General features: G+C 39.1%; 1 protein-coding gene and 8 non-coding genes across 15 annotated transcripts in view; all 9 read right to left on the reverse strand.

Annotated features, from left to right (window-relative positions):
• Positions 1 to 1,340: 1,340 nt before the first annotated feature.
• LOC124131644 (pumilio homolog 1-like) overlaps positions 1,341 to 23,988 on the reverse strand; it is a 50,678-nt gene continuing 28,030 nt past the window's right edge. For all 7 annotated transcript variants that reach the window (XM_048393554.1, XM_048393558.1, XM_046495059.2 and 4 more), the window contains 8 exons: positions 21,798 to 21,986; positions 20,685 to 20,820; positions 20,139 to 20,273; positions 18,005 to 18,263; positions 17,356 to 17,493; positions 11,142 to 11,389; positions 9,508 to 9,591; positions 1,341 to 7,108 (listed from right to left, as the gene is read on the reverse strand). In XM_048393554.1, the coding sequence (XP_048249511.1) occupies positions 6,874 to 7,108; positions 9,508 to 9,591; positions 11,142 to 11,389; positions 17,356 to 17,493; positions 18,005 to 18,263; positions 20,139 to 20,273; positions 20,685 to 20,820; positions 21,798 to 21,986 (1,424 nt within the window). In that variant the 3' untranslated portion in view covers positions 1,341 to 6,873. The remainder of the gene's footprint in view (positions 7,109 to 9,507; positions 9,592 to 11,141; positions 11,390 to 17,355; positions 17,494 to 18,004; positions 18,264 to 20,138; positions 20,274 to 20,684; positions 20,821 to 21,797; positions 21,987 to 23,988) is intronic.
• LOC124131757 lies at positions 8,072 to 8,292 on the reverse strand. The gene has a single exon (XR_006860706.2). It is a non-coding gene; the product is annotated as a small nucleolar RNA SNORA73 family (small nucleolar RNA).
• On the reverse strand, positions 11,612 to 11,830 carry LOC124131762. The gene has a single exon (XR_006860711.2). It is a non-coding gene; the product is annotated as a small nucleolar RNA SNORA73 family (small nucleolar RNA).
• On the reverse strand, positions 12,294 to 12,514 carry LOC124131758. Its single transcript, XR_006860707.2, has one exon. It is a non-coding gene; the product is annotated as a small nucleolar RNA SNORA73 family (small nucleolar RNA).
• Positions 13,084 to 13,304, reverse strand: LOC124131755. The gene has a single exon (XR_006860704.2). It is a non-coding gene; the product is annotated as a small nucleolar RNA SNORA73 family (small nucleolar RNA).
• Positions 13,908 to 14,128, reverse strand: LOC124131761. Its single transcript, XR_007218206.1, has one exon. It is a non-coding gene; the product is annotated as a small nucleolar RNA SNORA73 family (small nucleolar RNA).
• LOC124131756 lies at positions 14,701 to 14,921 on the reverse strand. Its single transcript, XR_006860705.2, has one exon. It is a non-coding gene; the product is annotated as a small nucleolar RNA SNORA73 family (small nucleolar RNA).
• LOC124131763 lies at positions 15,530 to 15,750 on the reverse strand. Its single transcript, XR_006860712.2, has one exon. It is a non-coding gene; the product is annotated as a small nucleolar RNA SNORA73 family (small nucleolar RNA).
• Positions 16,540 to 16,760, reverse strand: LOC125372648. Its single transcript, XR_007218209.1, has one exon. It is a non-coding gene; the product is annotated as a small nucleolar RNA SNORA73 family (small nucleolar RNA).

The raw sequence follows: 23,988 nt of genomic DNA on the forward strand, positions 1-23,988 counted from the left end.
AACTTCGTTTTCATTCGTATTTTTCCACTGTAAAATTGTCGATAGGACTCGTTGTGATTGAAATACGTCAAGCCACAGGTAAGTTGATCGGTAGTTACTCTATATTTCAATAACACCAGTCTATGAAACATTCTTTATCATATGAAAATATCTCCTTCCCCCTTCCCCTGATGTTCAATGAGTGAACAAGTTGAGGCTTTCGCGGCTTTGTATTTTATTTAAATAGTCTGCCAGCCTAATTTTAGAGGAAATCATCAGTTGATGCATGTCTCAGACGTTTACCACTTTGGTGAGACGCATATGCACGAATATGCTGCGGACAAAACCAAACCTGTTCAAACCACAAGCAGACTCTGATCAGGTGGAAATTAACCTGATATTTTACTAGCACCATGTTGACAAGTCCAAAAAAGCCTGAAATTCTAGTCGGGATACATTAAAATTAGTGGAACTAGCCAGCTAGTGCGAATTTCTATCCATGCTGACGCGACTGGGGCGTGCACACGCTAAAGCACTGCTGCTAAGCATGTCAGTGTGTTGCAGATGCAACAAAAAGGGCAGGACATGATTACCCTTTTCGCGAATACGTGGTTTAATCACTGATTTTCAGTGACCCACTCATATAATTTTCACCACTATTTTGCCATTTACTCAAAATGGAATCCATTTCGTCTGATAATCAGATTGGCATTAACGTTTATTTACTAAATGACGGCAGCTTGAACATGATCAATTAACTTACACACTAACCAGACCAACCAGGACTGATTTAACGAGCAGCTTCACGCACGTAGGACACTCAATGCACATTTTAACCTGGAGTCCCGATGAGCTTACTTTGGCTGCAACAGCTGCACTGGGTTTATTTGCTTGTTGTTTAAAGCCACACTCAGCAACATTCTATCTATATGACAGCAGTCTGTAAATAACCGTTGGTTGGTTTGTTGTTTAACGCCGCACTCAGCAATATTCCAGCTATATGACGGTTGTCTGTAAATAATCGAGTCTGGACCAGACAATTCAGTGATTAATATCATGAGCATCAATACAGTGATTGACATCATGCGCATCGATCCACGTAATTGGGATTCGATGACATGCATCAACCAAGTCAGCAAGCCTGACTACCCAACGCCTCTTACAGCAAGCATAAGTTGCTGAAGACCTATTCTAACCGGGATCTTCACAGGTCTACGGCTGTTGTCCCTATTGTCTGCTTGCCAGTCTTGAAATAATCTTCGGTCTTCCGCCTTTACATCAATGTTCCACTGACCACCAGTCACTCCAGTATAAATCAACATCTACCAGGGTATGGTGTGTTGGCAAGTCAACAAGTCAGGTTCACAATCATATGATAACTTTATTTGTCTATAGCAAAACACGGCTTCTTACACTTGTACAATCTTTATACAGCATGTACATTTACCAAAGCTACCAGTGGGGTTGTAGAGTTTGGCAAGACTACATGATGCAATGGATGAAATTGACTGTTTACAGCTGGTTCGGCCCGTGACTCACAATGTAGATGTGAACTCCCCAAAACGATTCATACATTTTTACAAGATAAACAGCAGTTACTGTTAAATAGGGAATAAAAACCTGATAAATATACATGATTTGTATCGGACAAATATACAGAAGCTAAATTACATTACAATACACATTGAACAATATACAAGTATGATTTATCTTTCTGTTCCAATCTACAAAACATACATGCACACAATGATATATGGAATAATGGCAAACACATACCTAGTCAAAGGGGAAAATTCAAGGCAAATAGAATATCTAGATAAACACATAGCACTATCTTACCAAATACCCCTGCTTTGTTGGAAGAACCATTCATGGTAAGGGGGTTGAGACAAACAGCTTTACCCCAGGGATTTGAAAAAAATGTTAAGGAAAACATTTCCGCATGCTACATCAAGTCTATCCAACACCTCTACAGCATATCAATTTGGGCCCTGTGCTGTTGACAAATAAAACATCAAAGCATGGACATATTAAATATGTAAGAAGGTAAAATGTTAAATCCTTGATTAAATGTGTCAGAAAGTAACTGTCAAGTGCCTTCAGGACAATATCAGACCACTTCAAATCCAATTCTGAGGTTAAAATATATATATATCACACAAGCATCAAGCCATAGGCAATAGAATTTCTCCTGACTTTAAGAAGTCAGGACAAACTAGGAAGTAAAATTCAAACAATCGGATTATTTTTAAATAGAAAGGACAAAGCCAGGTATTTCTTCCATTTAACAGTAGTTCCACAGTGACTAGATAAATATTTCCAAGGTGAAAGTGTGAAACCATGCCACTGAAACTCCAGTACAAAAAGCCCTTTCCACAAGAACTTATAAAACAGAGTAGAAAGGGAAATGAAGTCTTTGAAGATATGTTACAACCAAAAATGCTACCTTGCAAGACATTCTGTCTATGATAAGAAAACAACATGCACAAAATACTGAGAAATGTATTCAATGTTACCAATGGTTTGAACAGCTGAAAATAACAGGTCCCAATTTTAGTGCAAACTTAGCACAACTAGAATAAAATTTGAAAATACTCAAATTCATTGGTGATAGTTAGTGACATTTGTACAAATGATGCGAAATGTTTCCTGGGTTTTAATAACGAAAGTGATCTCTGTACATATTAATATATAAAACTGTCAGATAGCAAATCCGATTTACAAAATGTACATTTGTACACATGTCAATCTACACGAGAGAGTAATAATGTACACCTGCTGCTGTTTATTTCATTTGGCCGACTATTGACAAATTTCACAAAAATATTACAATACTAACTACAGATGAGTGCAAAAAAAAATGGGAAATATATATGAAATATTACAATAGGATTATATGATAAACACAGACAACGTTATTAAATGCAACATAATAATATACACCTATGCCTCCTGTCCCGCAAACTTGGGGCACTGGTTACCAGCAACAGTCAGTCATACACCTTTCAAGGGCAAAACCTGATTACCGACATTGACTGGTTGACGACTCAACCCAATATCACTGCAGGGGATTTTAACCATGCTGTGACAGAAACTTTCTTCCAGTATAGGCACAGGATATTGAAATAGCAAACATTGGAATGTTGTTAATCGAGACCCTGAACTATTCCAGTGGGTAACAACTTGTGCAGCTTTCGACTGTACGCAACACAAAATGAAAAGTAGGAAGCAGTTATCTCCCCTGCAGTGAGATTTGAATGTTGGGTCGGCAGGTCCAGTCCAGTAGCTGATCAGGATGGACTATCAGAGTTTCATTGAGAAATGTGCCATATTCACAAAGGATGGTGGAGCTCCAAATTTACATAGTGATACTTCCCTCGTTCAGACGAGTCCCTCTGTACAAGATTATTTGACGTTTCAAATCTAATAGGTTTTAATCTTATCCTCTATATATAGCACCAGTATGGTTTGTATCTTTACACAGCGGTTACACCGGCTTCTTTACATTTGTACAAGCTGATAGAAAATTAAGGCCATTGAATTCCTATGCACATAATGTTACAAAAGTGATTTTATGAACATAACCATTACAAAATACTTGAATATCTCTTTACAAAAAGGTGGGTAGCTTACAAGGAGAGTGTGTGGCATACACGCAGGTTAGATGGGAGAAATTTACATACAATGAGTTGGCCACCATGATTTTATACAAATCTTTCTATACACTGTTCTGTCTCTATTTACACTTTACACCTGGAAGGTTGGTTGGTACAACCTTAAGTTTCTGGCGACAGCTGTACAAGCAGTTGCATAGGCAGTGATGAACAAGTTTGTTTAATATACGCAAGTCCTGAAAGAACCCATCTCTGATATTAACGGTTGAAATTGGTCTCTTTGTCCACTCGAATGCCAAAACATACCAACCTAACAATATTGTCTTCAGACCTTCAGTATCAGAGATGGGTTCGAGGCCGGATGACAGTCTAGTTGAATTGACAGGGAACTAGCCACGTATGTGCATCCACAGCATCAGAAGTTTTGTACAAGAACTGTATTGTATGTACCCTTATAACTTGAACAGACAGGACTTACTAAAATAAATTCATCCGATTGGTTCTCAGGCATTGAGTGTAAGCAAACAGACAAAATGTAAAGATCTATATTTCTGGGTTCAGGACAACTCACTTAGCATGGTTGGGAAATTATCCCCATGGTTACCAGTACTTAACAACCACTGCCTGAGAACCAATTCTTTTACAATTTCTTGGCCCTGCAAAAATATCTTGCAGCACTAATTTCATCACTTTTCCAATTCAATACCAGATACTTTGATATCTAGAACTATCACTAGTTGATTGACAAACAAAATATAGATGGGAAAACAAGTTGATGCAGAAAATGAAGTACATTGTCAAAATTCCTTTTTCTTTACACTGTATGTAAGGTTTTATATGTAAAAATTTACAAAGCGAGACAGATCGCATGTTTGAAATGGAACTTGTGAGATTTGTACAAGTTTATGTTGGAGATGTTAATGATCTCATCTTAACATACATCACCAGAATGTAAACGCTATTGTACAATGTTATGGTTTGAACACTATAGTTTTACACATCTAAATATATATTACAGTCCTCCTTTAAACTCATGAAAATCAGATTTTCGGAGACAACATTCAAAGATATTTTTTTTACAAACCAGATCTTTTGGAGAATAATGCTAGATTGTACAAATGAGTTTCAAGTCGTTTGACAATGTTATATACAATGAATCCTTTTTGCAATAGATACAAAATATTCAACAGTTGCCTGTAGTTATTATTTGATTCCAACACAAAATGCTTTTTTGATTCCTGTTGTGTCACAGGTGGATGGATGTGGCAAACTTTGGCATGAAAATTTCCCAAACAGACAGAAATAGAGAACTACCTGATCAGTTACAAGAAGAATATTCAGTGACCTGTAATATCTCTCTTCACTGGCTCTGAGAAACTAATAATTTCAATAAAGACGTATCTAATTCTGACACATCCATACAATATTATTCCAGTGCAACAGCCTTTGTTACGTTTAGATTACAAGATCACTCGGACAATTTCTAAGGTAGAAGATCCATACTCCATGCCTAAGTCAATCACAATATATATCGTTTCACTGTATTGAAATCTTGCTGATTATTTTTCCTGATTTACAAGAACATGGTTATGTCTAATCTACACAGAGGCGTACCAGGACAATATAGGAACTTTGGTGTATGCTGACCAATGAAAAACGAGATTACATTCTTATACTGACAGAAATATGTACTTCTTTAAGAGTATTTATACTGACAGAAATATGTACTTCTTTAAGAGAGTTAAGTACTTGGGGGAAAGTCCTTTTCATGGAGTATGGATGACATTCCTACGGACATTATGACAGCTGCTTATGAGCTATGGTTGGATGGGCTGATCACCAAGCTGACTCAGTTCACCACCTGCCTTGTCTCCACTGGCGGATTATTGTATCTTTCTATATACATATTGGCAGAGGAACTAAAGGATCTAAGTAGTTTGTCTTTATTCAAATAAATCAAGATCTTTGGTTGAACCGGGTTGCAATGTACAAATCAACTATTTTGAGACTTTCACCTATCTATTCTGCAGAATGAAGTGAAGCAGAGCTTTAACCTTACCATTCAGACAAGTTATACAGTTTGGAAGCCAACATAATGTCACTTTATAAGTATTCACATCAACAAGCTGTGCATAATGACAGAACATAGCTAGTGCTAGAAATCCTTATTCTAGAATTCTCAAATATCAACTGCTAACTTCACATATGATATATACTCTTACAAAGATAGTTTAAGAGGTAACTTTAGCAATATCCTGTGTTACTGCAAGGTCAACAATTGTGAACTGGCTCAATTCTCCACCTTCCTACTCACTTTGGCCCATTGCCTATCTTCATTGAGAAGAAGAGAAAAAAAATGGAAAAAAAAAAACACTGATAAATGTACAACATTCACAACAACATTCAATAAAGAATTGCAGGTGCAGTAACCTTATGGGTGTTGCCAAGGTTCCAAATGGGCCCTCGCATCAACAGACTTAATACCATACGAAGATCAGGAGCCAAATAGTCAACCTGTCACCTGATTGTTGGTCAAAGCACCTCTCTCCAAAAAGGGACTGATCACCTCCACCTGGTATATCAATTACTAAAAATCAAACAATTTCAACTGTAAATTCCGTCCTTAAGTCAATTTCAACGTTAACTCCCTCAAAGTGATTCCTAATGATGCAAGAACCTGCTAAGCAGCTTTCTACAGTTTGAGCCAGACATGCAATTACTATCCTCTGCCCGATCAACAAACCCACAAAGGCACTAGTCACACAAGCGACAACAAGAATATAATGGATTATATAGATACTGTCACAAAATCTACCTATGGATGGTTAAGAAAAAGCAAAGAGAAAACCCCTAACTAGACCTCCCAAACTGTGTAAACAAGTAAAATACCACATTAGTACAAACTACTATTGTAAACCTGGCATGTGAATGAGCATCTCCTTCGGACTTGCAAACTCGGCGTTTGATTCTCGCTCGACCAATAAAGTCAGCAAAATTGATGCGAAAACAAATTTGAGAAAGGTGAAAGCAAAAATAAAATCTTCTACCGAATCTCATTTCCGAGAAACGGATTTCAAAAAAGGATTAGCCGGAAGAGTAACATTAGTATACACTGGGAAACGGACATTAGGGGTGGTTTTGTTATCGCAACCGCAATCTTATTTCTATCTCTGTAGAAATATCCAATACAGAACTGTTTCGCAGTTGATAAAACAGGGTCTGTTTTTGGATCCCAGTAGTATAAACTATTTTACTCTTCAGACACAAAAAGTAATGCTCTTCATGGAAGTGCTCCATTTGGGGGCATTCCAATGGGTCCCAGGTCAGAGTTGTTTTTCAGGAAGAACTTTTCTAGTTTGGCAAGAATATGCTTGCCATACGTGTATTTGCGCAAGGTTCCAATGTGAGGACGGATCTTGTGCATGAGTATCTTGCGCTGTGGTGGTTCTGCCACATCGATCATCTTCTGCACAACATAGTTGGCGAACTGATCCTTCATCATTGTGTACAGCGCACTGGAAGGAAAAGTCACATTTTAGACACTCTTCGGATATGAGAGCCTGTAAATCGAGTCTGGGCCAGACAAATGAGTTATGATATTGTTTAGCAACAATCCACAACATCGCAGTACGAGGACACACAATCAAACAAGTCAACAAACCTGCCCACCTGATCCATTTGGTCGACTCCTATGACCATACCTATTAGTGGAGACATTCTACCCTGGAAACCATATAGGTAGTCCAACTGTTGAATTCGTCAAGTATAGTTAAATAGCATGAAAACAGTGTTGAAGATGTACCATTTTTCTGCAAACGAAAGACAGTGCCAAAACAACCACGTAACATTTTGTAAGGAAGGATAAACATTTCTACCATACTCAGAGCTCCAGATAAGCTTTTGGTGTTGTGGGTATTTTACCCATGCATTTTAAAATCATTGGGTATCAGTAATTCTATCTGCGTATTCAAATTTCTGTTACCCACTAGTTTTTACACATGTGGGTATTTAAGTAAAATATTTAAAACACTATTCATCTAGTCCCTGCAAACTGGTGTCGTGTGGGTTCGAGAGCTTCATAAGACTAAAAAATACCACGATACTTCCACAAGAAAGTGTGATGGAAAATGATCATGATGTAACTGTCATCGTGGAGTTTGGCAAGGTTGATGGAATGCCTGTTTATAATTTCAAAATAAGTTGCTGATTTGCTAATCGAATAGGCAGGGTTACTTCACAATATTTTGATGATACGCACAAGTTTTATTTTTGTAGCGTATCTATAATGTTCGTTGCGTATTTGATACGCTTGGATTATATTTTACTGCGTATTTCTGCATTTCTCATGCGTATTTCACGCAGATACGCAGCTTATCTGGAGCTCTGCATACTTTTTAGTTCTGAGGAGAAGGAAACCTGCATGTCGATCTCCGTTTCGCTACAAATCATTTACCACAAGAACATTAACAACTTATAAGTTCTGTTCTCTGCATGGTTTGTCTCCCCTGTCACGGCCACAATGGCACAGAGAAGTCTATGGAATATGCAGAGGTCAGCCCACACCCAAACAAGTTTAGGGGACTGGTTTTCTCTCCAACACTGTGGAAAGGGAATATACCTCACACCCAGATAGGGCACTCAGCTCCCGTCTGCCACAAAGACAGAGCCACAGTCACAGGACTGGGGATGTCAATGTTGGTTATTGCTTGCTTTGTCATCCTCACCTTACTTGCATCAATAATCAAAGTTTTTATTTTCAGAGACTTAAAAGTGATTTTCAAGAACTATTAAAACAGTTGCTGCATGGCTGAAGCATACAAATGTGTCATTTACTCTTTCAACATGCCAACCAGAAGCTTTAACTGCTATCACACTGAGTTCCCCCGAGACTCTAGGGTGATAGATGAAGCCTACATTTATCAAGGAAAATATCAGCTTGTAAAGCATATTTGCTTCTACAGGTCATACACCAATTGAAAGGTCTAATCCTACAGTTAATAAATACGAAAGCTTTGTTTATAACACGAATAAAATACATGTAATGCATCTATAACTTAATTAATTTTGTTTTAATAAGAATGTAAGCTAACACCTTCATAACATCCAGATGAAGCATCAAGGAAGTGATAATTTTGATAATTTAAGATTTCATAATATCCACTTAAACTGACTTACCTATTTTATTTATATTGTCATTGTTCAAGTAATTGGAAAATGATAAAAAGGATATTAAATACTACCTATCATCTATTTCGCGATAATAGCGTCTTTATGCTGGCAAATACTTCCATTTTCGAAGCTTTGTATGTTTGATTTTTAATATCACCCAAAAGCTCTGAACATCAATAATTTTACAGTAACCTCAGCAGGAGTATTCTTATTGTTGTAACGTGATCTTATTGGATACAAATTGGCATCCAATGATGCTTTTTGCTGTAATTTACTACGAGGGCCTTGATTGGTCAAAATCAAGCATGTGAACTAAGGCAGATAATCAAATTTATAATGTCGCATTATTCTGAAGATTTAGAGAAGGAAATAACGATAGTGTTCAAAACATGAAACTTAGTGGAAATTTCGGAATTTGCTGCAACCAGAGGTTGATATATAATTTTATTTGTTAGTCACCTCTTACGACAAGCAGTCGCCTTTTACGGCAAGCATGGGTTGCTGAAGACCTATTCTAACCCGGATCTTCATGGATCAGCATATATATACGACAGTTAGGTTAATGAAACTTCTGTTATTTTAATGTGGCTATGAGAGTAAATGATCTGGATTTCTTCCGGACGAATAACTGGCCAGCAATGTTTATGGGACTCATGACGTCATGGCTGGTTATCCGACCCGAGGTGGTAAAAGAGTCAAACCCTACGTCACTCACTAAAGGATGGTAAATTTAAGGCACACCTACCCATCATTAATAGAGCAGACCTCTTCAATGAGAAACGCCTTCTCTTGCCGGGATGAATGGGACACACATTTCTCTACAACATTGCTGAAACAAAGAGGAGACCATCTTAAAACGTGTACTGTTCTGTACGAGGTGAGGTGAAATGGGGTTTAACTTTGCGTCCAAGATTATTGCACTTATATAGCGACGTGCATGTACGAGTGTGTTTGTGTGGCTGCTTGTACTAGTCTGGACTGATGCTGATTTATAGTGCTAGCTCACTGAGATACCATGCCGCAGTTTAACATGGATACCCCACTCAGACACAGTATACTGACTCCGAGCCGACCAGTCCTTGTTTTAGCCCCTTAATGCCGAGCGCCAGACAGGGTAACAACAAGTACCATCTTTTAACGTCTTTTGTGTTCTGTACGAACAGCAAGACTAACATTTGCAACAGTGTAACAGTCTGCGACTTTAGACACAAAGAACGAGTCTAGTAAAATTACTTCTGGTCTAGCAAGATCAGCCCATGCTAGTCCTTATGCTGAGACTAATATCTACTGAAAGTAATGCCAAAATACAAGTACGGTCTCGTTGAGTTAAACGCTTTTGGCCCAGACTGGAGTAACACAGGTGGTAATATAGTGTCTTTTTATTTAAGGTTATTGAGCACATGGACACAACTAAAACCTACAACGTTTCATCACACACTTAAAAAAAAACTTCTAAGACGTTATTACGTCCAATGAAGGATCACTAATATTAATTTAGGGCAATCACAACTAGCATATTGTCAAAGAATTTTCACTCGTCTTGGACTAAGGAAGTGAGGAATAGCCAAGAGTAGCTGGAGTCAGACATGATGGCTCCATGTAGTTTTGTGAAGAACAATTGAATGGATTTGACACATGCTACTCAAAAGACGTTGAGGACCACCTGATTCTCTCATATTACTATAGTAAATGTGTCATGCCATGACAGGTTAACTGTAGTAATATGAAAGACTCGGGCGTTCTTTAACTTCTTTTTTCTTGAGTAGTACATATCATGCAGCCAAACCTTCAATTGATCCAAGGCAGTGTTGGAAATTCGTTTAAAAATTTGAACAAGGGTGTCAACTACATATTAAATATTTATGAGAAAAGATCAAAGATCAGCTTGCATAGAGTTTAAAAGTCAGTCAATTTCCATCACACTCTTACATCACACATTCTTGAAAATAAAATGAAAGATAAAACTCAGAATATTAAGCACAGCTTCAATGCTTTTCTATTGTCTAGGAAACCCTTAAATGCTTTACTTCCTTCAACTGGGAAACTCTTGGATGCTTTTCTTCTATTGTCTAGGAAACCCTTGAATGCTTTACTTCCTTCAACTAGGAAACCCTTGAATGCTTTACTTCCTTCAACTAGGAAACCCTTGAATGCTTTACTTCCTTCAACTAGGAAAACCTTGAATGCTTTACTTCTATTGTCTAGGAAACCCTTGAATGCTTTACTTCCTTCAACTAGGAAACCCTTGAATGCTTTACTTCCTTCAACTAGGAAACCCTGGAATGCTTTACTTCCTTCAACTAGGAAACCCTGGAATGTTTCACTTCTATCATCTAGGAACCCTTGAATGCTTTAAATCTTTGTTCTATGAACCCATACCTGGCAAATTTGTGTTGACTGAGAAGCAAGACTTTGCCTCTGATCATGGTTACAATCTTGCTCTTATCCTCTGGGCGGCCATGTTCCAGAACATGCTGAATGACGTAGTTGCCGTACTGGTCTTGCACTAGGCGCTCGGTGTGTTCATGCAGCTCTTCAAGGATCGGCATTGTTTGTTCAGGCATGCAGTGTTCCAGGATTCGCTGGATGACACGGCAGCCGTAGGGGTGGGTTGACAGTGTGAAAACCTGGGAGGAGGAGAAAGGAACAAAGGATGTCAAACAAAATATCACCTTTTGCTGCAAATCACTTACAAACGAAACATTCACGTACATTAAATTGTTTGATAGGCATTACAAAGAAGTTGACGGATGATAAAGTAGATAATTTATGGATAACAACTTGCAGTAAATAAAGAAGTTTTTATCCAAAAATTGCATCTACTTTGTCATTCATGTACAATTTATAAGTTTTGTTCTCTGCATGGTTTGTCTCCCCTGTCACGGCCACAATGGCTCAGAGAAGTCTATGGAATATGCAGAGGTCAGCCCACACCCAAACAAGTTTAGGGGACTGGTTTTCTCTCCAACACTGTGGAAAGGGAATATACCTCACACCCAGATAGGGTACTCAGCTCCCGTTTGCCACAAAGACAGCCACAGTCACAGGACTGTGGATGTCAATGTTGGATGACAAACAAATTCAGGCAAAGACTTAAATAATAAGCTTTGTGATAAGTTTGGTATGTCAATGTGATAGTTTATAGAATAAAAAATATATGTATCTTGTTATACCGTATAGCGCATGTTAACATCAATCCAACGTGAAAGATACATGCTGAATGGACAGACCTGATGGTTTCAATATGGCTGCCATGGTGGCCATATTTATTTTATCTTCTTTTTGGGGTTGGGGTGAGACGGGGTTAGCATCACAGAATGTTTTTGGTGGCCAGTCAATAATCAAGTCTGGACCAGACAAACCAGTTATTAATATCATGTGCAGCGTACAATGACAACATATCAACCAAATCACCAAGCCTGACAACACCCATCCATGTAGACGCCTCTTACAAGTAATAGTGAGCTGAGGTCAAACTTAACCCAGATCCTCAGGGATTGTCCATATGTAAATTAAGATAACAATTCTGAGAGCACCCACATGCATGGTTTGTCTCCCCTGTCACGGCCACAATGGCACAGAGAAATCTATGGAATATGCAGAGGTCAGCCCACACCCAAACAAGTTTAGGGGACTGGTTTTCTCTCCAACACTGTGGAAAGGGAATATACCTCACACCCAGATAGGGTACTCAGCTCCCGTCTGCCACAAAGACAGAGCCACAGTCACAGGACTATGGATGTCAATGTTGGATGACAAACAAATTCTTGCAAAGACTTAAATTATATGTTTTGTGACAAGTATGGTATGTCAAGGTGATAGTTAATGGGATAAAAATATATGTATCTTGTTATTCCGTATAGCACATGTTAACATATCCAACTTGAAAGATACTTGCAAACCTGATGGTTTCAATATGGCTGCCATGGTGGCCATATTTATCTATCCTTTTGTTTTGTTTGTTTAACATCACACTCAGCACTACGCCAGAAATATTTTAGTGACCACTCAATAATCAAGTCTGGACCAGATAAACCAGTGATTGATATTATTTGCAGTGTGCGATGACATGCTATCAAGCAAATCACTGAGTCTGACCACACTCAGCCATGTAGTCATCTCTTGCCAGTAGAAGTGAGCTGGTGTCAAATTTAACACAGAATCCCCAATTGGTTGGAAATACGTAAAACCATCCAAGAATATTTTGAAACCAAACACTGACAGACAGATGAAAGTGTTCCACGACATGAGCCCACAAACTTTCAGTTCATGTGAGCTGAACACAGAGGGAAAGCGAAAACTGTCTAATGCACTTCAGAAGTTTTGTTCTCTGCATGGTTTGTCTCCCCTGTCACGGCCACAATGGCTCAGAGAAGTCTATGGAATATGCAGAGGTCAGCCCACACCCAAACAAGTTTAGGGGACTGGTTTTCTCTCCAACACTGTGGAAAGGGAATATACCTCACACCCAGAAAGGGCACTCAGCTCCCGTCTGCCACAAAGACAGAGCCACAGTCACAGGACTATGGATGTCAATGTCGGATGATATACAAATTCAGGAAGACTTAAATTATATGTTTTGTGACATGTTCGTTACGTGGCATATGTGAAGGTGATAGTTAACAGGGCAAAACTATTTGTATCTTGTTAATTTGTATACCACACATTTACAACATATCCAATATAAAAGATAAACATGCTGAATCAGCAAACCTGGCTTTTCAATATGGCTGCCACGGTGGCCATATTTATTTACCTTATATTGGTTTGTAAATATCATATGTAGAAATATCCCAGACTATTTTGGTGGCTATTCAATAATCAAGTCTGGACCAGACAAACCAGTTATTAATATCATGTGCAGCGTACAATGACATATCAACCGAATCACTGAGCCTGACAACACCCATCCATGTAGACACCTCTTACAAGTAATAGTGAGCTGAGGTCAAATTCAACCCAGATGCTCACGGGGTTGGCCATATGTAAATGAAGATAAAAATTCTGAGAGCACCCATGAAAAACTTCATTTGCATACACCTTTTGATATTAGAGGAAATGTTGAAAACAGATATTTATGACTGACGGATGGTGTTCATGAGCACACAAACTTTAAGTGAGCTGAACATGGAGGGAAAGAAGATGTCCTGTTCTCTGCATGGTTTGTCTCCCCTGTCACGGCCACAATGGCTCAGAGAAGTCTATGGAATATGCAGAGGTCAGCCCACACCCAAACAAGTTTAGGGGACTGGTTTTCTCTCCAACACTGTGGAAAGGGAATATACCTCACACCCAGATAGGGTACTCAGCTCCCGTCTGCCACAAAGACAGAGCCACAGTCACAGGACTATGGATGTCAATGTTGGATGACAAACAAATTCTGGCAAAGACTTAAATTATATGTTTTCTGACAAGTTTGGTATGTCAAGGTGATAGTTAATGAGATAAAAAGATATGTATCTTGTTATTCCCTATAGCACATGTTAACAACATATCCAACTTGAAAGATACATGCAAACCTGATGGTTTCAATATGGCTGCCATGGTGGCCATATTTATCTATCCTTTTGTTTTGTTTGTTTAACATCACACTCAGCACTACGCCAGAAATATTTTAGTGACCACTCAATAATCAAGTCTGGACCAGATAAACCAGTGATTGATATTATTTGCAGTGTGCGATGACATGCTATCAAGCAAATCACCGAGTCTGACCACACTCAGCCATGTAGTCACCTCTTGCCAGTAGAAGTGAGCTGGTGTCAAATTTAACACAGAATCCCCAATTGGTTGGAAATACGTAAAACGATCCAAGAATATTTTGAAACCAAACACTGACAGACAGATGAAAGTGTTCCACGACATGAGCCCACAAACTTTCAGTTCAGGTGAGCTGAACACAGAGGGAAAGCGAAAACTGTCTAATGCACTTCAGAAGTTTTGTTCTCTGCATGGTTTGTCTCCCCTGTCACGGCCACAATGGCTCAGAGAAGTCTATGGAATATGCAGAGGTCAGCCCACACCCAAACAAGTTTAGGGGACTGGTTTTCTCTCCAACACTGTGGAAAGGGAATATACCTCACACCCAGAAAGGGCACTCAGCTCCCGTCTGCCACAAAGACAGAGCCACAGTCACAGGACCATGGATGTCAATGTCGGATGATATACAAATTCAGGAAGACTTAAATTATATGTTTTGTGACATGTTCGGAATGTGGCATATGTGAAGGTGATAGTTAACAGGGCAAAACATTTTGTATCTTGTTAATTTGTATATCACACATTTACAACATATCCAACTTGAAAGAGATCCTTGCTGAATGACCAACCTGATGTTTTCAATATGGTTGCCATGGTGGCCATATTTATTTACCTTATTTTTGGTTTGTTAATATCACAAGTAGAAATATCCCAGAAATCTTCGGGTGGCCAGTCAATAATCAAGTCTGGACCAGACAAACCAGTTATCAATATCATGTGCAGCGTACAATGACATATCAACCAAATCAATGAGCCTGACCACACCCATCCATGTAGACACCTCTTACAAGTAATAGTGAGCTGAGGTCAAATTCAACCCAGATCCTCATGGGATCGGCCATATGTAAATTAAGATAAAAATTCTGAGAGCAACCATGAAATACTTCATTTGCATACACCTTTTGGTTTTATAGGCAATGTTGAAAACAAACATTTATGACTGGCGGATGATGGTGTTCATGGGCACACAAACTTTCAGTGACCTGAACATGGAGGGAAAGAAGATGTTTTGTTCTCTGCATGGTTTGTCTCCCCTGTCACGGCCACAATGGCTCAGAGAAGTCTATGGAATATGCAGAGGTCAGCCCACACCCAAACAAGTTTAGGGGACTGGTTTTCTCTCCAACACTGTGGAAAGGGAATATACCTCACACCCAGATAGGGCACTCAGCTCCCGTCTGCCACAAAGACAGAGCCACAGTCACAGGACTATGGATGTCAATGTCGGATGACAAAAAATTCAGATTTTAATATTTCATTTTGTGGCAAGTTTGGTATGTAGCATATGTGAAGGGTAATAGTTAAAGGCAAAAAAATATGCATATTGCTATTCTGTGTACCACTTGATAGAGATACACGCTTAAAAAGTTAAAAACCTGATGTTTCACTGTGGCTGCCACGGTGGCCACATTTATTTTGCCTTGCTTGTTGTTTAACGCCACACTCTGCAATATTAATGATGGTGGCCTTTCCATCAAATCTGGATCAGACAAACCAGTGACTCATACGTGCAATGTCCCACACCACCACATGTTTGATGATGCCATCAACCAAATGACTGATCCTGACCCCTCCAATCCATGTATCGCCTCTAAACCAGTTAAAGTGCACCGGGGCCCTATTTCAGTCAGAATCCACATGTAAATTAAGATCTTAACTCTGAAAGTACTTTTCATAAAAGCCATTGCTGAGATAATTCATGAACATTTTCATTCTCATACACCTTTTGGTTTCATCATCTATAGAAAAAAAACAACTTCTAACCGACAGTGTTCCTCGACATGAGCCCACAAACTTTCAGTTCAGGTGAGCTGATCACAAAGGGAAAGCGAAAACTGTCTAACAGCGTTAGAAATTGGCACTTGTCCTGTAATCCTTACCAAACTGCCCAATAGTAAAGGTATCATAAGGACTTGTAGAAATTGGCCAATTTTACGGGTTTTGCTATATGTTATCATTATAAGGACCAGTGGACAAAAACTGTTAGTTTCTAACCCTGTCTAATGTACTTTAGAAGTTCTGTTCTCTGCATGGTTTGTCTCCCCTGTCACGGCCACAATGGCTCAGAGAAGTCTATGGAATATGCAGAGGTCAGCCCACACCCAAACAAGTTTAGGGGACTGGTTTTCTCTCCAACACTGTGGAAAGGGAATATACCTCACACCCAGATAGGGTACTCAGCTCCCGTCTGCCACAAAGACAGAGCCACAGTCACAGGACTATGGATGTCAATGTTGGTTCTGCTAGTCTTCCCTCCCCATAGAAAAATGTCACAGATCACTGCAATCAGGCATATCAGAACAAGGGAATCTATGGAGGGGTTGTCAAAACCTTCATGCAGAGGGACTGTATCAAAGATTATGATTGAATTGAAACGACATAAAACTGAACTGGTTTGGTTCAACAAGTAGAGGATTTAACTGACGGTTAAAATCCCGTTAGAAAAGTACTGACAACCACAACTGATTTCTCAAAATATTGTCATGCTACCTCCAAATGAGCAAAGTTTATAATTGAGTGAGTGAGTGAGGATGGTTTTACGCCACTTTCAGCAATACTAGAAATATCACGGCAGGTGACACCAGAAATGGGCTTCACACATTATACCCTTGTCGGGAATCAAACCCGTGTCTTTAGTGTGATGAGCGAACACTTTAACCACTAGACTACCCGACCGCCCCACAAACAAAGTTTATAAGGTGAAGAAGGCAATAATTTTACATATAAAGGTTATTTAGAAAATACAGCAAATGACATGTGGATTAAAACCTACAGCTGCTCTCCACAGAAGTTTGCCATCATTAAACAATACGACAGTGGGTAATCGACTCACCTGGCCTTTGAAGGCATCAATGATGAACTGAAGATGTTTGGGGTCTACACACTCTATACACTTTTGTACTACATGATTGCCATTTTGATCTTTCACACACTTCAACACATGTCCGTCCAGCTCCTTCACAATCTCAACCTGAAACAGAGCAGACATGGCAATGACATCACTAGAAATATAGCACACCAAGCTCCCTCCTCTCACACTAATTATTCCTATACCCAACGGTTAAAGATCAGTTGTGTTTCAAACATGAATAGAAATATTTCTAAAACATAATATTCCTACAGTGTTTCTATCCTAAACAAAAATATTATACAAAGGAATAGTATATTATTTCCTAAATTTGATTAATTAAAAATATATTGATCTGCCTTTGTCATGAATACTACTCAAAAAGAACACCCACAATTGGAAGACTGTGTTGCAATACCCACAGATTAACTATAGTCATATGAAAAACAATCAGGGTTTTCTCTAATTTCTTTTGAGTAGTATATTTGTCAGTATGTTTATTGCAGCTACAATCGACAAAGTACAAAGTTAGAACAAAGTAAGAACAAAGTAAGAACAAAGTTAGAACAAAGTAAGAACAAAGTAAGAACAAAGTTAGAACAAAGTAAGAACAAAGTTAGAACAAAGTAAGTACCTGCATGTCTGCTGGTATGGATTCCAATGCTTTTTGGATAACTCGACAGCCGTACATCTGTAGAGCAAGAGGCAATACATGGCCTCGTACCCGCTGAGCTAGGGTCTGCTTCTGATCGGAGGATCCAAACTCGAAGAATTTTTGGATGACATAATTTCCAAAGACATCCGTCATGAGACTGTAGGCCGCTGTGAGAATCTCTCCGAACACCATCGCCTTTTCTTGATGAGTGGCACGCTCAAGTTTCTGTTGAATGAATCTGAAAAGAAGGCATCAGTTGTCATGAATGCCATGGTTGTGTGAGTGAGTGAGTGAGTGAGTGAGTGAGTGAGTGAGTGAGTGAGTGAGTGAGTGAGTGAGTGAGTGAGTGAGTGAGTGAGTGAGTGAGTGAGTGAGTGAGCGAGCGAGCGAGCAAGACACAAAGGGGCTTTGAGGAATATTTTAGTTTTGTTGGGTTGTTTGACGACGCACCCGAGTGATTGATCATAATGTGCATATCCTCCAAGTATGTGTTCATCATAATACATGTTACAGCGTATATATGCCACATGCAGAGCTATGAATAAGCAGCGTATTTGCGTAAAATAACCCCAAAAATATTCAAATCCCAATTACTTTCAATTAACTTGCATACAGAAACGCATGCATTAAAAGAAAAACTCAAATGTATAAAAACAGCACACGTAAATACACAATTATGAGCTAATTTACTTTCCGAGTGAAGCCTATATATTTAAAACAGTTATATGCATCTAAAACATTATTTCACTTTTTTTTTTAAATCTTAAAATGTTCACTAATTTTGGGAAAAACCCAACAGAGTGATGAATAGATGAGTGAAAAAATATTGGTTACCCAATGACAATTAATTTTTTAATTTGACGTTTACACGATATGCGACTTTTCCATTGGACGAGAGGTCGGTCACATGACCGCGAAATTGACGTTCGTAAGTGTATGAACGACACAATTTGACGTTCATACGTTTTTCACAAGACCGTGTTCTTGAAATGACGTTAACACTGACGGACTACTTCCACATTCCTGGGGAAACCCCTGGGAATTCCCTAGCACTAAAATATACATAAACATTATTTCTGATCATTTAGAACCTTTAATCTTGGTCTCAGAATTTTAGTATACATTGAGAAACGTAAGAGCTTGACTGCATGATTGTTCACGAATTTCCTCGCTACGGCCCATCCTAATGAACAAACGAAAAAATGCACATCCAAACTATCGTCAGTATCGATTCGATCTGTCTCTAGGCTGACAGTGACCGTCTCCAGCAATCTACGAATTTACCGTGGTGTCTGTTTGACGCATCTTTAATCACCTGTCAATAATTGGTCAGTTGATCAATGATGACTAACACATGTAACCGCCACAGGTTCATTAACAACTTCGGAAATCCTCCCGTCATGTTTATCGTGTCGGCCATTTTGACGTCTTGTACTTGATGTAAATGTATTACGACGTGCTGTCATTGTGACTGACTTACTGAGGTAGTTTATTACAGTTCATTTCTCATCTAATGGGGATATTATATGAACACATGTGTTGCGTAAGATGTTTCTGAAGAGCAAGTTCTGCATCCATACACTCATGTCACCTCTCTTTTTGGGGAACTATTTTATTCCGCGATATAGCTGGTTGTTGTTTGGCTGTCAGTGTAAACATGAAGTCACACGTACTAAATAATAAAATTGTGTTTAGATCTTGGCCTACATCCTTTGAGGTAAGAAATTGTGATAAAAATTTCAAGCTCCGACGTTCATACAGTTTGGCCCTCACTCTATGAAGGTTCATACTCCAATGAACTCACACAAAGTGAAGGTCAATTCTTAAATGAAATAACCCCATTAAAATGGAAACCCTAGGGTAAAAACTCAATTGCTCTGAAAGTTATCGGGAGCTCTGATTGGTCCCCAGAAATCTGTAAGAGGTGACCTCCTGCATTTGACCCGGTGACTTGTCATCATACCCCAACAGTGCTGGATCTTGCAAGTAACATCAATCACTGGATTGTATGGTCCAGACTTAATATTTAAAGCCCCTGTCAAACAGCAACCTAGCATCCTTTCTGGTCCCATTAAGGGGACAATTGTATGGAGGAAAAGAATTGAGTACTGACCTTGAACCATGTTGGTCCTGAGAGAACTCGACCACATGATTGACGAGGTCCTTCAGCTGGAGATTTGGAATACGGTTGTTACGGAAGTCCTCAAGCAGACGGCTACGTCCTGTCACCTCCTTCGACAAACTAGCACTGAAAATACAAAAAAAAAAGCACTTACATAGTATCGTAGTGAAGGTCTCAAAATAACTCCACTGTTGTAATAATACCAGGACAGCCAGGGAGGTCGTGTTACTATGTCCAGAGCCTCAGACATCAAACCTTGGGGTCAAGTAACCCTTTGCCCACGAAAAAACACTGCTTTCAGTAGTGGACAGGGGCTCCCCTATTTGCTCGAAGTGCCGAGATGGACCCCTAATTAATCCTTCAGCTAGTGAAACTTTTCTCAATTCTGGTTATTTTATATAAACAATTAGCCCCAAGAGCAAGTTTGATTTATTTCATGGTGCCTATCTACCTGTGAAAGGGCATAACCAAAGACTTCCTTTACCTAGGTCCCTAAAGACAGCATTGATGGAAGGGATAGTTCTAAAATTGACTTACCTTCGAGATGCAAAATTACGATTCTGGAACAAAGTGGAGTTCCCAAACAGACCATTGGCAGGTGAGATAAGTCCAGCTCTGTACTTGGCTTCTGCACCCGGGGCTGCGGAGTAGGGGCGCCCGCTACCACCCAGGCCTGGCGAGGGACAAGAACCATAGGTAGGAAGGTCACGACATTGCTTTCTTCTCACCATAATCACATTACTCACAAATACTCCCATACCTATTTCTTAAATTCATAATATTCTCATCTTGAGACATGAAACAAGCCTTTCACTTTCCTTGTATTCTGCAGTAGTATCCAATTCCGTTGTGTCATTGCAAACTGAAGGGTTTCAAATTCACTTTGATGCTAACAATTATTAATCAGCTGTTAACGCTATTGATGATTAAATAACTGGAGATCATAGTAAAACAAAGTAAGAATCCATTTTAAGCGCCTGAAAAAATAACCTTCTGAGAGGAAACATATGCACGATATTTGCCAAAACAAGTGCCCTGGGATCTGGACAAACTGGGGGGACACTGATAAAATCCATACAACATTTGTTGTCTGACATCAAGCAGATGAGAACAGACTTAGTTCAAACGTATATGAAACAAACTTTTTCAATAATAGTTATGTGATTGAGTTTGGTTTAACACCGCTTTAACAGTATTCCAGTTATATCACGGCGTGTCAGCTTAATGTGGGAGGAAAGCCCGAAGTGATGCAGGTCTCAGACGTTAACCACTTTGGTGAAACCCACGAGCACGGGTATGGTGCTGACAAACCTAGAAACATAATCAGGGCGAACCAGGATTCGAACCCACAATCATAGGTTTCTGGCGTGCCAAAGGGGCGCAACTCTGTACAGCAAATCACGAAGCCTTAGACTACTGGGCCACCGGTGCCCCCTCAATAAATAGTTATGAGGTGGTAAGCCTTCATACACTGCTCTTTACTGAAATGATTTGGAATGTGCAGAAGAAAATACAGATTGTCATGTTAATTGTGAGGCTTAGTACTGTGGGCTAAGATTACTTACAGGCTGGTCTAGGAGTTGGTCAGTGGGTGTTTATTGGAGCAGAGCGCTTAGTTTGGCAAATACAGTAATAAGGAAACTGTCTTACCACAATTATCCCACGATCCTAGTGTGAGATTCGAGGTTGATCCAGATAGTGATGGGGGCGGTGTCATTGACTGCCCTGGCTGCATGAGACCTCCAGGGCCGGCCGGGGAGGCCATCCCACTCAGTTGGCTGTAATAGCCACCAACGGGTAGCTGTTGCCGCTTCACGTCAAACGATTCCCGGCGCTGACCTACAGAAAACACCTGGCATAAGTTTCCAGCAACACTGATAAGCTGTCAACACAAATGAGGTACTTCCACTTATACATGTACTTAGGCATTTAGAAATATTGCAATTTAGAAATAAATTTCCAATTTTTTTAAAATCTTCAATAGTAATAGTTAGCAAAGACTAATTACAGTTTTCAATTTGATTGTGGTGTTATCATAACCTACAACTTTTTGCAATGAACAAGGTATACATTTTGCATTGTCACTACTGCATAATTGTCACACCTCACACAAGCAAACATTACCCATTTATTATAGTTACCTAACTTGGGTGTACACAGGAATATCATGCATAATTAATATATCATTAATAATATGTACTCTGTGACTGCTATGAAAGCTACAATGATTACCGACATCAAATTACATGCAACAAAATGAAAATATCTGACTTGGTAACATTTGACAGTAATTCTGAACATGAATGCTCAATGTGGATAATTGAGTTTAAATGTTAAAATAGAATTTGGTTTGGAATATCGTATTGTTTTATTCACAATATGATTTTTTTTTATAGCTAAATTTAGATGCTCCAGTTCTATATTGATGATAGAAATGGGTAAAAAGTATATATACAGAAATATAAGATTTTGTCCATTTTTTGTAAAGTATTAATAGTAGAATAAGAATACCATTTCAGCCTAAACATCCATTCTATGCAGGTTCAAGAGAGTATTTTACTAAAGTATTATTGTGTCCATTCAAATCGGCAAAAACTTAAAATGCTATTCTTCAGCCCAAATCTGTCTTTATTGAACAGTCTCTGTGTTTGTGTGTTGAGCTTGAGTGAGAGTACCTGTATACTTCTATAAATGGACCAGTAGCCTCATTACGAAACTAACAACTTCCTGAAAAAGCAACTGACAAATTCATGATGACTTACTACAAAATCTACAGTTCATGCACTACTCTCTAGTGTTGTCTACAGGACTGCCAGCCAAACCCTCCATCCATATCGTAACATGATCAATGGTGATGAGGTGTTAGTATGTGAACAAAGTGCTAGGTGGTCTGTAACAGTGCCGTTGCCTGGTAGAACACACATGATGTACAGATTTCTTACCTCACTAAACTCAAGACAATAGCAGTTTTGTAAAGTCAATCACTGATGACAAGCTAAGCCCTGCTACTGTCATGCAAACATTCATATATTAGAACTGAGAGTTAAAGACTTCTTTGTTGAACATTATCCTGTTGTGACAAAACACCACGGGTTATCTTTCCGTTACGATTCAAGTTGTAACGGTTCACTTTGTCGAGATATACATAATCGATAGTAATTTTAAAAGAGGATTAGCGTTAAGGAAACGGTGGCCTGCTGTGAAACCCTTTTGTACATAGTGGCAGAGAACAGTACTTGGCAATTTATTTCTAAACAATTTTATGTTACCCTTTAAAATATTTTCAATCATCCTTGTAACCTATCACCACGCCCCGAATGTACGGAGACTTGTTAAACCTAGTGAAGACTGTTTGAACACCATTCCTTTAATATTAACAGTTGTAGCGCTAAGGTTGCTTTGTGAGACTTTGCCCATGTCTTTGTTTCACAAAGTGATCTTAGTTCTACAATATCATAACATTGACTAATTGAGTTGGGTTGGGTTCCACGCCTCTGAACAATATTCCATATATCATGGCGTGTCGGCCTTATGCAGGAGGAAAGCACGAAGCCATGTAGGTCTAAGACTGACAAAACCTAGAAACGAGTATCAGAGGGAACAGTGATTAAAAACACTATCTCAGGTTTCTGGCGTACCCAAAGGACACAACTCTGCACAGCGAATTGCAGCACCTCAGATGACAGGGCGACCCGATCCCTCAAATTTATTTATTGACTTTCTATGGTCGTATCACTAAGATTACTCTGTGGAATGAGGTCCAGGCAACACTTCGATCAGTCATTAACTAATACATTTAATTAAAGTGTATGTGAATCAAAGGAAGGAAGATTCTACACGC

Source organism: Haliotis rufescens, unplaced genomic scaffold (genome assembly GCF_023055435.1).
Source record: "Haliotis rufescens isolate VD_foot unplaced genomic scaffold, xgHalRufe1.0.p SCAF_1, whole genome shotgun sequence".
NCBI lineage: Eukaryota > Metazoa > Mollusca > Gastropoda > Lepetellida > Haliotidae > Haliotis > Haliotis rufescens.